General features: G+C 50.2%; 1 protein-coding gene across 1 annotated transcript in view; it reads left to right on the forward strand.

The window, feature by feature from the left end:
- LOC138471970 (cholesterol 7-desaturase nvd-like) overlaps positions 1-12,901 on the forward strand; it is a 451,161-nt gene that overhangs the window by 112,093 nt on the left and 326,167 nt on the right. Inside the window, exon 2 of the mRNA XM_069609866.1 lies at positions 10,137-10,325. Coding sequence (XP_069465967.1) covers positions 10,137-10,325 — 189 coding nt within the window. The remainder of the gene's footprint in view (positions 1-10,136; positions 10,326-12,901) is intronic.

Raw genomic sequence — 12,901 nt, forward strand, 5'->3', positions numbered from 1 at the left:
TGACCCTGTGGTGATTTTTGAAGCAGGGTGCATGTTGGTGTCTTTATTCTGTTTGAATGGAAGTTCAGTAGATGTTACTTGTTTCAGCGGTGGTGGGTACTGGGGCAATGGCTCTGCCAGGTCTGACATTCGCGACAGTCTGTGCTTGTTGTTTCTTTATAATGGGGTCGAGAATAGTGTGCAGTAATGTTGTGACTTTGGCTGTTTTACTCCCACTCACAAATCCTTCAACGTATATCATTTTTGAATGAAGCATGGCCAGGACGGGGGTCTGGTCCTTTATCTGATCGCCAGTTTGTTCGTACAGCTTCATGAAAGGAGATAAAAAGGGCTGTTAACATCGAGAACATTGTGAACTCATGATTGCCGGTGATATTATTTTGATTTGATCCTTCTACAGAGGAGCAATCTTCAGTTTGATTTGTTTTGAGGCAGTTTGCTTCGCCCTGGTGTTTATTCGCTTTAGTGAAGTCTTAAGCAGTCAGCTGGTTGTAAGGTGGTACCTCTTTCAAATTGATTTGGTTAGTGTGCTCAGGTTGATTAAGATCTGATTGTCGTATGAGTTGTGATGGTGTCCAGGACCAACTCTGAGGTAGTGGATTCGAATTTACAAAACAATATTGTTTGACCAGATTTGTTTGACCATTTATAGTGGTCGTGTCCTGACTCAGTGGTAATTGTTGATTTCAAAAGTAGTTGGTCAGATATTTCTTCGTAAACAGTATTAATGTTGCTGATGTGACCAGCAGACTCGGCAGGTTTGATTTGTTGCATTGGTACATTTAGTTGAACTGTGCTCGGAGTATCTCCTACTTGATTGAAGCTTAAGTATTTGATGGCTATTATAAGGTTTCTAAATGAGCATGCTGGAAAGGTACTAAGCACGAGCTGTATTCTCGTCTGTTTTAAGAAAGAGAGAACATGAGTTAATCGCTTATCTGCGTTTAAAGGCTCTGCCTTTTTAAAGTACCGTTCTTGTAGAAGCGCGTGAAATGCAACATTGGTGGACTCTTATTTATTGTGTTTTGCACGTATATAATGATAATGGCAATGCAAATGCAGTTTAAAATTCAAACTAACTTTCAATGCTCCGTGCTTCGAAGCCAGCTGTCTGATGGTTTTAGCAACTACGGCCTATTTTTACAGTAATTTTAAAGTGCATCATGCATTCGTATGCGATAACTCACTGGTGTATGGTAATAACCAGGTTACTCACCGTAGTGACCACCTTACTCCTAGTCCATAGTCCCCTTTCCTCCATACTTGTGGGACATCTCTCTGTCCTGTGTGATGGGACCGGAGCACTTTGTAAAAAGCATCCAAAAATGTTTTCCCAAAAATGTGTCCTTACTCTTTCTTGCGCGGGGCCTGGTACACGGCCGTAAACTCACCCACCTTGGCTCCGCATCGCCCATCAGTCCTTTTCTATCGCCTGGTCAAAGACCTATTAGCAATAACAGAGAAACCTTATTAGAGGGGACGGCGGGCAGGCATATGGAGGAAAGGGGACTATGGACTAGGAGTAAGGTGGTCACTACGGTGAGTAACCTGGTTATACTCCTACGTCTGGTCCCCTTTCCTCCATACTTATGGGATATTCCCAAGCACTCCTCACAGGAACTATGGGTGGATGCTAATACCCCTTACTGAAAAAGGTTCTTCAGCACGGCCTGACCAAACTAGCTCATGTCAAAACAATAATGCTTACAAAAAGCAGTTGGGGAGGCCCAAGTAGCTGTCCTAGCGATGGACTCCCAGGGGACATATTTCTGAAAAGCAACCGCGGCTGCCTTGCCCTGCACCAGGTATGCATGAATACCCTTAGGAGGTTTTCAGCCCTTGGACGGTGAAAGACTCCGTAATGCAGGCGGCGATCCGAGAAAGTCGCGTTGGGCGCCTGCTTAACCTGAGGGTTACCAAAAGTCACAAACAGTTGAGAAGAACTCCTAAGATCGGAAGTTCTGTCCAGATAGAACTTAAGAGCCCTTCTAACATTAAGACAATGCAGAACCCTTTCTGCCTCTGAGGTAGGGTTCGGAAAAATAAACGGCAGGGAGATAGACTGATTCAGATGGAATTCAGTTACCACCTTCGGCAGGAAAGCAGGATTCATCCACAGGACTACCTTATCCTTGTGAAAGACCAAAAAGGGATGCTCCACCGACAAGGCCTGGAGCTCGCTCAATCGCCTCGCAGACGTAACGGCGACCAAAAAGGACGCTTTCCAGGATGGGTACTTGTGGTCCACCGTGGCCATTGGTTCAAAAGGCTTGTGACACAACGCCGTCAGGACTACATTTAGATCCCACGGCGGGTGCAGACTATGAATTGGAGGGTAGAGGCATGTCAAGCCTGCAAAATGCCTCTTAACCACTGGATTACCCAGAGAGTAAGAACATTGGTCCGTAGAAAGATAAGCTGAGACCGCTGAAAGGTAAGTTCTGCATGACAGAACGTGAACACCCGACTCTGCTAAGAAGGATACGAAGGAGAGCCCCGTGTCAATTGTAGCCCCCTTTGGGGTCCAACTGGTTTTCCAAACACCAATGACAGAACCTGAGCCATTTACTTCTGTATTGGGATCTAGTCGAGGGTTTCCTGGCTGCCTGTACGCATGTTATCCGCAGACAAGTTAAGATGTTCTAAAGACTTGAACTCAGGCACCATGCCGCCAAGCTGAGCGATTGTGGGGAGGGGCGCCACATCTGCTGTTCCCCCTGATAAAGATCATCGGGGGTCACTGGTAACCTGATCGGCAGATACATTGACAGGTGTTGAGTTCTGAGAACCAAAACCTGGCCGGCCACCACGGGGCTATGAGCAGAAGGGAACAGTTCAGAGTTCTTCAGCTTCCAAATCGCTCGATGGACTAGAGGTAGAGGTAGAGGTAGAGGCGGGAAGGCGTAAGCTCTCATGTTGTGCCATGGAATCTCGAGTGCATCCCCCAGAGAGGAGGCACCCAGCCCCCCTCTGGAGTGTTAGGGAGAATTCTCTGTTTAGGCTGAATTTCCTAACCTAGTGAGTCCCACAGCAGCTTTGCTGGGGTTTATTTTTTTCTCCTGCCAAGAGTGAGACTCTTTTACCCTCACTCTTGGACATGATTTGAGTGTGTTACTTTGAATCTAGAAGTGTTTAATGGGCTATGGGGTCTTTTTCTCCATAGGGTTTCATGTGTTTTTGTGATGTGTTACACAGCACCCTCAGTGCAGTGACACAGGGGTGTCTTAGTGTCCCCCAGTATAGACTCCATACCCTGGGACTGACTACTGTCTCCCAGGGCATGTAAAGTCACCATTGACTTTAGTAGTCTTAAATTCTGAACAGAACCAGTACAAACCATCATATTGTGGACGTACTGGCTGGGGCAATTCAATTACCCCGGGGTCTGTTAGTCGAGGGGGTACGTCTCCGTCCTCCCTGATCGAGTTTTGGCTGGTGGCAGTGGATACTACTTTTTATATTCAACCGTGAATATTTTCCTATGGGATTTCCCATTGTTTTAGGCTACTATCTTTATTTAATTATTTACGGTAGCCTCGAACATAGCGCCGGTTTATTTAATTAATATTAATTCTCCGGTTGGTATAGTTTTGCCAAAACTTGATTCTAAAATGGCGTTTGTTCTCTTCTGTGACTCCAACCCAAGTCGTGCCCTTTGTTCCACTTTTTGGCGGGCTTCTCCACAGAAGCCCTCCAAAGTGGTGTCACTCTGTTTGGGGTACTTAGGAGGGGTAGAGGGGAATTTAGGCACCCTGGACTGAGTTGCCTAGGCAACTCAAGTCGCACTCCATCCTGATTGGCCCAAGTGGTGAGCCGGCCGGCTCACCACTTAGCATGTTTGAGTGACAGCTAGGCTGAGTGAATGGGGGTTTGCTGCATAAAAGCAAGGCTTTGGGGACTGGAACTTCAGAAGTCGCCACAGGACCTAAGAATCCGACGAGGGAGAAGCTGAGCCGACCTGCCATGACACCACCACCGGTGGAGCCCTGCTGGACTGCCTCACCACTTTTCCCAACGACGGAGGAGATCTCCCGCCGGAGAGTCTTCTTCCTTTGACTGGTGGGGTTAACCAGTTTCACCGTCTTTTCGCTTTCCCCGACGTACCTCGTGGCCGCCTTGCCCGTGCCAAGCACCCCAGCAACCGGGATACCACATTTTAACACGACCGCAAAACCAAGGTACCACCTTTAACAGGAGAACTCCGCGGCTGGTTTCTTCCCTGGTAGTGCAACGACCTTCATCTTTCCTCCAAGTCGAGATCTTCTCTTCCCCTGGACGACAACGCAACTTGCACCCACTACCAGGAACAACTGCCACCGCTGGAGGATCCTTCCCACTTAAGGTACCGTGTCCCGCCTGGCTTCCCTTGCTACCGACTGTACGAGGTAGATTTAGCCCCCGGCTTTCGAACCTGGGTTAGCCTGGGACACCCTGGCTAAACTTTTCTAAGCCTCTCTAACCTCTTTCTTGAACCCTCTGCAAGACTTTCTAAGCCTAGTGTAACTGTGTGATCTTGGGCGCATTTGTGCTCTGCTCTCTCTAAGAGTGGGCCCAGCCTTTGGACTTTGGCTCACCAGTGACTTTTCGCTCTCTGCCTTGCTAACAGTGTTCCTGAATCGTAGAGTGGTGTACCTCTCCATATTCTGTCTTTTTCCCTCTTTCTCACAAACTTATTAGAGTGCAATCTAGTTAAGCGCTCACCTCTGTATGAAAATAAGTGGTGTTTTACTGTGATTTATCTGATAGGGAAAAAGGGGTGTATATATTACAATAGTGACTGTTTAGAATATTTTTCAATAAGAGTGCTGCAGTGTTTCAACTGTGTGTTTTAAATAAATAATTATGTACTTTGATACCAAAGCTCTGGTCAGTGTTTGTTTGTATTAGTGTATCTGAGTGCCTATTGAGTATACTTTGCATACTGCCTAACTCTTCTTGAGGGAAGTCTGACTGCTCGGCCACAGCTACCAGGTAAATCTGGGTGGTGCAGGCTGCTACCAAGTGGGTTTACTGCCAACACCTGTAGTCTTAAATCTTTTGCAGTGGTCCCTAAGGGAACTGCACAGGTTTCTGCCTAACATGGAGCCATACTGAGGAAGCTTTCTTGTTTACCGCCGTAGCGAAGAGGTCCACCTCCAGTGTGCCTCAACGCAACAAAATCAATGAGATGACCTCCGCCTTCAACTCCCACTCGTAGCTGACCACTGTCTGCTGGCTGAGGGCATCCGCTGTGACATTCAGCTGGCTCGGGATGTGCACTGCAAGCAGCCAAATAACATGAGGCACAGCCCACTCCCAAATCTGGATGGACAGGTCCATGAGAGGAGGAGACGTGGTTCCCCTTTGCTTGTTGATGTAATACATCGACGCCACATTGTCCGTGCGTATGTGGACCACCTTTTTGGCTATGACCGGTCTGAACGCCCTGAGCGCTAGGAAGATCGCCAGAAGCTCTAAATGATGTGGAGGAGCTTGTCCTGAGGTGACCTGAAGAGGATCTAACGTTGCACCCCATCCCAGAAGGGAGGTGTCCGTCGTGATCGTCACCATAGGGACTGGGTCCTGAAACCCCACACCCACCGACGGTTGCTGAGAGATGACCACCATTCTAGGTCCACTCTCATGGAAGCCGGAATCATTATCAGCTTGGAATTTGGGTCCACAGCCTGATGCCAAGACCTCTGAAGAGCCATCTGGGTCCGCCTCATCTTGAGAAGAGGAAGAGCCAACACGCACGAGGCCATGAGGCCGAGAAGCCTCTGGAACCACCAGGCCGACATGCTCTCAGACTGTGCAAACATCTGACATGTGGCTAACAGATCCACCATCCTGTCCCCGGTCAGGTACACTCTGCAGCCGATCGTGTTCCAGCGAAAACCCAGGAAAATCCAGTCCTGCAAGACCATCATGGAAGATTTCCGCAAGTTCACTGACGGCCCAAGATGGAACAGGAGCTGAATGAGAGACTGAAGATTGTCCGTTGAAAGCAGCGGGCAAAGGGCTGCGTAAGAGCCAGTCATCCAAATACGGATACACATGGATACCCCGGAGACGAAGATAGGCCGCAATCACCGACATCATCTTCGTGAAGACACGCGGCGCCGAGCTGAGGCCAAAAGGAAGCACTCGAAACTGGAAGCGCTCCTCTCCCAAAGAGAAACGGAGATGGATTCCAAATCGGAATATGCATGTACGCATCCTGAAGATCCACCACACGGAGCCAATTGCCCATCTGCAAGGAGGACCGTATCTGGCTGGGCGTGATCATCTTGAATTTTTCTTGAGGTAGGAAAAGATTGAACTGGGAAAGGTTTAGGATGCTGCAGGCCAGCCTGGTTGGGTTTGGGCACCGTAAACAGCCGGGAGTACAAGCCCTCCCCTCGTTCCCCAAGGGAAACGGGTTCCACAGCTCTGAGGTTCTGAAGTTTATGAACTTCGGCTTTGAGGGAGGGCAAGCCCGACAGCTGAAAAGGAGGATTGAAGGGTGGGGTAGGGGCTAGGGGTAATCGAAAGCCCGCCCGAGCGACTGACGAGACCCATCTGTCTTCAGTGATGGTCTGCCACGCCTCCCAATGAGACGCGATGCGTCCTCCCTCCGGGGTCCCGTACGAGTGCATAAAACCCTCATTTTGCTGGTTTTTCGGTGGTGTTGCCACCTGAAGAGGAGGAGCGGGAGAAAAACCGAGTCCGTTGTTGCCTGCGGCGTTTATTCCCCGAGGGGGTATCCACTCTGCGAGATTTCCGGTCAAGGAAGCCCCTAAAGCCAGAGGAGGGTCGGATTTGCGACAGCAGTCTCTGGGTTTTGAAGTGGGTCTTAACAAGGACTGACAAGGACTTAGCCGTTTGAGTGCTATCCTTCGTCTTGGTGAGCGCTACATCTGTTAAGGAATGAAAGAGCTCCTTACCATCGAACGGAAAGGTCCAACACCTTGTCCTGTACCTCTTTTGAGAATTTAGTGGCATGTAGCAACGCCTGCCGTGAGGTATCAACCCCCAGCATAAGGCCCCGAGCTGAGGTGTCCACGTGATGAGCCGCAGCCTCCAGGAAATCCTGGGCCCTGGCATCGGCCAATCCCCCCCCCTAAAATCTTCCAGCTTCTCGCCCGGGATGAGCTCCTCAAACTCCGACAGACCTTTCCACATCCGCATATTATCCCCCGCTGACACCAGTTCGGCATTGGCCTGCCTGAGCTGCAAGGCAGAGTTGGCGAAAATCTTCCTCCGAAGGGAGTCAAGGAGCTTATCCTCCTTTCCCAGAACCTGAGTAGCCGTCGTGGAAGAGGATGCCACAGGCCTGGACTGCAAAGTGGCCGCAGCCACCACTGTGGAGGAGGGGGGCGGACAAGACAACAGGGCCACCTCTTCCGAAGAATGCAGCCTGTATCGCGCATCAATTTTCTTATTGACGAAAAAAAAGTCCAGAGTGTGGCTTCTCCCAGACCCTATGGGCCTCGGCCAGAACGTCCTTCTGCAAGAATAGGCCGGTACGCTCCAAGGGAGACTGGGTGAATGCCCCGGAAAGCACACCCTCCTGCAGAGCGGGTGCCTCGGGCACCAGAACATCCAAGAAAGCAATGTCCAGTACCCGGTCATGGAAAGCTCTAATGGAGCGGGGCAGGGCCTCATTGTCTTGATCGCCTTGCGCGTCATCCGACAGGTCCGGATCTTGCTGAGCTGCGTCGGGCGCTGCCTTGTCCACGGGGGACAATGGTGGCAAAGGCAGAAGAGTCGGGGAAGGCTCCGTGGGCAAGGGAGGCACCGGCGGAACCACCGGTGGAGCCGGAGGCGCGGGCGGACAGATCTCCCTAAAAAGCCCTTTGAAATATTCCCTCATGGGGTCGGTACGCAGGAGCGTTTGAAATTTACCGAAAAAGGTTTCCTCCGGGGGTCTGCTTTGGAACCTGAGGCGGCCTCTCATGAGGAGGATAATTCCAAGGACGTAACGGGGAGAGGTTCCACACCGGCCCCTCCACCGACGTATCCACATAAATGAATGGTGCCGACCCCGCAGGCAACGAAACGGTGCGGAAGGGGCATCCGGGCGTTTCAATCATAAACTGGCCGACAAGGATGCGCACAAGGGACTCTGTGTTCACCCATGGAACCAAGCCCAACACCTGAGGCCGATGGCGTAATTGTAGGGGCAGCACCCAAAATGGCGGTCGTGGTGGGAACGGGCGCCATTTCCTCATCACCTGAGGGGACTGCGGCACGTGAGGAAGTGAGGCAGGGGTCCCCGTCGATGGATCAGGGGTCTTAACTTTAGCCTTAACATAAGGGACCTCAGCAGAGTCGGAACTGGGAGGACTGGAATGTTTCTGTGACATACCAACCGCCAAATTAGCCTTCGAAGGAAGGACCTCGGCACTGCCGGTAAAAGAAGAACTTTGCTTCTTTGCCCCCTCAACAGGTCTGGTGATGCCGCAAGAGCGGGAACGGTGAGAAACGGCTTTCACCGACAAGGCCTGGCCAGGCCTCTCAGAGCTTCTTGGTAGCTTTAGCCTCTGTACGAGGGACCTCGGACCCAGGTCCGGTAACAGCCTTATCTGTGCGGGCCTCGAATATCTGTTCGGTGACAGCAAGCCCACCTAAGGCCTCGGGGCTCACCCCGGTCTTATTTGTAAGGGAAGCCAACAGAGGCCTCAGAGGAAGCTTGGGTACCCCACGACTCAGTAGAACTGGGTCCACAAACAGCCCCCACAGGAGGGGCCTCGGAGCGTGCTCCAGTATCCACAGGCCCCTTACGGAGACCCTCGGAGAAAACTCTGGTATAATTATTAGGCCCAACGGGCACCTCGGGGCAATCCCCGGTGACAGAGCAATCAACGCCCCTCCCAGTCCGGGAGGAACCCAGAAAGGTATCCCCTGGCCGGGGTGCTCTGAAAAGTAAAGAACTTACCGGGCGTTTCTTCTTTTTGTCGATGAATGCCTGAAAATGCGAAGGAGTTTGCCGGAACACCTCCTCCCACCGCTAAAACCGACGTTGAAGTGCCCGGACTGAGAGGGAGTCGCAGTAAAAACAGGCATCCCAACGGTGATCCGGACCCAAACACAATAGACAAAGAGGATGGTGATCCGCCCTCGTGAAGCATCGATGACACGAAGAGCAATCTGGAAAGTCTAGTTTGAACGACATAGACAGACTAGTAAACGATGGCTAGCGAGAGCCAGAGAGGAGAAAAAAGGAAAGAATATCTTCCGAGGATGCAAGTGCGTTGAGTCCTGAACGAGCGGAGAAAAGGACTGGTGGGTGATGCGCAGGGCGGAGCCAAGGTGGGCGGGGTTACAGACGCATGCCGGGCCCAGTGCAAGAAAGAGGAAGGACACATTTTGGGGAACATTTTTTGGGATGCTTTTTTTTTACAAAGTGCTCCGGTCCCATCCCACACGATGGAGAGATGTCCCAGAAGTATGGAGGAAAGGGGACGGGACGTAGAGTATGCCTAAACAAAGGTTATCAAATGTTTTCTCGTGAAGCATTAAAGATTCATCAGAGTCCTTCTTGATTGTACACGGGGCACATAGCACCTAGAGTTGAGCGGTGGGGGGGAGGGCGGCTTTATCTTGTCTGCGCTCTCCTTTGTTCCCCAGCATTGCATGCAGTGTGGAACCCTTAACATGGCAGCAGGTAAACAGTCTAATGTACCTGTTTCCATAGCAATGCATGCACAGCACGCAGTCTTGAGGAAAGCATGAAATGGGAACTTGGTCCTTTCGCCCTCTGTATCACCTAGACTTAATACTAACAAGTTGGCCCAAACCACCAGTGGGGAAAACCAAAAATACAAAGTTATACAACAAGGGTCCTTGTCTCTAGAACCCGATGTCTTGCATTGGTAAAGGAGCTCTGGCGCAATCTTTCGCATGCTCTGGTTTAATTGACAAATCTTTCTCGCATTATTCCACATGGTGTTTTTTCATGCCTTTTCCCTAATCCATAGCATCTTCCATGCTTTCATGAGCTTTCGTTATTTGACACTAGTTTAGGAACCTGCTCTGGTCACGTACTTATCTGCTTTGTACATTCTGTCGTTTTTCTAGCAAGTGGATACACATTTTCATGTTTTTTTCCTGTGATGAAATGGCAACTGTGGGTTTGACTTTTTGTCGTTAACCTTTTCTATTTTATTTAACAGGGGAACAAGTGGCAGTGTATCGTACCCAGGAAGGACAGGCCTACGTAGTAGATGCATATTGCCCCCATCTTGGTGCTAACCTTGCTGTTGGGGGCAGGGTGATCGGAGATTGCATTGAATGCCCATTCCATGGGTGGCAGTTTCATGGCGAAGATGGAAAATGTAAAAGAATCCCCTATGCTGAGAAAGGTAACTACACGCTCAACAACTCTTGCTCCCTTTGCTCCGTAGCGGTTTGTGCTTTTCGTTGATTTTCGGATGCAATTGCTTCATATAATCAAAACCATGCTACTCGAACAATGAACATTTATGCCACTCATCCACCCACTATGATGGGGCCAGCAATCGAAACAAATGAAAGGGAAGTTGAGTGCATAGGATCGCTCCCCCCCTCCTTCACGAACCCCAAGCTTATGCTGGCTGGGCTCCATAAGATGGTATGATCCTATGCCACCACCACCTCCCTGTCGAACTGAATAGAAGCACTGGGCATAATGTTTTCCAAACACCCCAACAGGTGTGAAATTTCATATATGCCCCCAAGGCTTCCAGGTGCATATGCAATGTGGCGGACGGCAAATGGACTGGGCTCAATCACGCAGGTAGGTTTAAAGAAAAAAAAGGTGCTTGCAGGGCAAAGCAGACTTATCTCGACCACCGGGTGCACAAGCAGACAAACGTTCGTGGCAATGCTGGCCTATAATGTGTGCACCACATGATGGTTATGCTTTTCATGGGTAGTGCAGGCATGTTTTGTAGTCGCAGGCATCATGAAAATGTGCTGTCAAATGTAGTTGTGCACTGTCGGTGACCTGACCTCTTCTGATTGCAATTTGTATGGCGATACTCCTATAGTCAGCCCCATTCCTCCCTACTTGTGGGTATACCGTCCATCGGGATGTGACAGAGCTTTTTGTAGCACCATTGTTTTTTTACATTTTTTTAAATAACATTTTTTTTTGTTGTGTCGCCGACCCCAGCGTATGCTTTGCTTCAGGCGCTGCCTCCAGCCCTCGCCCCCTGTCCCTTTCTCCATGCGGTCAGGGCCAGATGCTTCGGCACCAGCCGGGTTCTTCTTTTTCCCGCCTTTTCTGTCGTCTGTTACGATTGTCTTTCCCTCCCCTCTGGCTTTGCAGGCCTTTTCCACTTGCTTATGCCGGGACAAAAAGGATTTGCTTCCTGCGCATCGTGTGTAACTATTCGCCAGCGGACCCACACTTGGCTCTATTGGAGTGCCTAGACACAGATCGCAGGTTGGATGCATGCTTCGACTGTGACGCACTTTTGGCTTGGACACTCGCTCCACTTCTTGGGTGCTGGGAAGACATTTTTCACCAGATAGCGCCAAAGTACATTCAGGGATTGGTCCCAACTAAGAAACATCGACTGGTAGATTGGTAAGTGACTTCCTTTTCAGGATACCCCTGAGAGATCTTCCTCTGAGGTTCCCACACGACCTAGAGCTACTGGGACTTGTCCCGTGGCCCTTGTGGCTAACTTGGATAACAGAGCTCGCTCCCAGGGTCTCCTTTCAGGGGCCAAAGCACGTACTGGCACTTCTGAGATTTGCTAAAGTTACCAGGGTGTACTAGGCAGCTACAAGTTCTACCGGCAAGGCCGAGGTTCCCCTGTCGGGGGCAAAATCTACTAGGGGTCCACCCTAGTTTCCCTTTAAGTGGGCTAAGCCTATTTCCGACTTTGCTGGGTCTCCACCCTGAGCTAAAAACACTGGGGCAATATGAGGATCCCCCTTTGCTAAAATCTACTGCCAACAGTGCAGAAACTCATTGTATAAGGAATACACACGACTAGGTTCAAGCCACGAAGAACCTTACAGTGGTGTCATGGGCCAAAGTGGAATGGTACGCTTCAGAATTTCCATCCACCCCCTGTGACTTAAACCGCATCTTTGGCGTCAAAGGAGCAGCCCAAATCTACTTCTAGTGCGTCATTGGGGCAGTAACCCTCAGGGTCTTTTCCGAGAGTACGTTGGGAGGGCAATTCTTTTGCCCCGAGGATGGAGTGGTCCACACCCATGCAGAGGTCTTTACCACCTACTTTCTTTGCCCAGTACTTCATCCCCACTTTATTACACATCCATGGATGTCTAGGCCAGCTTGTTGACCAATTTCTACTGGGTCTTGGTCTAGACCTACTCTGCCTCAGAGGCCTAGTCCTCGACAAAGGTCCTCAGTCTGAGGTTTTCTTTCAGTCAATGAGGGAATACTTAAGGTCATATTTAGGGGAAATTATGCCTATTCCCCGGGCACTGCCTAATCCGCCTTGTATTCTGTCACCACCAGTCGAGCTTCCTACACCGGTCCAGCAGGCGCCTGAAATGCCTGGAGTCCCTCCAAGACAGGATCCTGTCCAGCCATTAGTGCCAGACCCAGACATCAGCAAACCTTGACACCGCTGATGAGGTATAAGAGGTCCCGCGATCAGCTTCAGCTTTGATGGACCTTATGGGATTTGTGGAGATTCCGGTTCCTGACCTCCACCACCCAAGCACCCTCCTCCTCCTGCGGAGGAAGGAGTCTATGAAGAAGTCTGACAGGATGGGCACAACGGTGGGGAGTAGTCATCCAGAAGCTAACTTTGTTTGTACATTAGCTTATTATATCTCGCGCACATACATGCTGCAAATGTTTAAAGCGGCAGTGTCTTTTAAATGTGCGGGTTAGCATTATTGAGAAAACGTACTCAATGCTCATGCATTGAGTGCCTTGAGATCAAAGCGCATACTTAGTAATACTTCTGGGTTA

Source organism: Ambystoma mexicanum, chromosome 8 (genome assembly GCF_040938575.1).
Source record: "Ambystoma mexicanum isolate Mex_15411 chromosome 8, UKY_AmexF1_1, whole genome shotgun sequence".
NCBI classification, from domain to species: Eukaryota; Metazoa; Chordata; class Amphibia; order Caudata; family Ambystomatidae; genus Ambystoma; species Ambystoma mexicanum.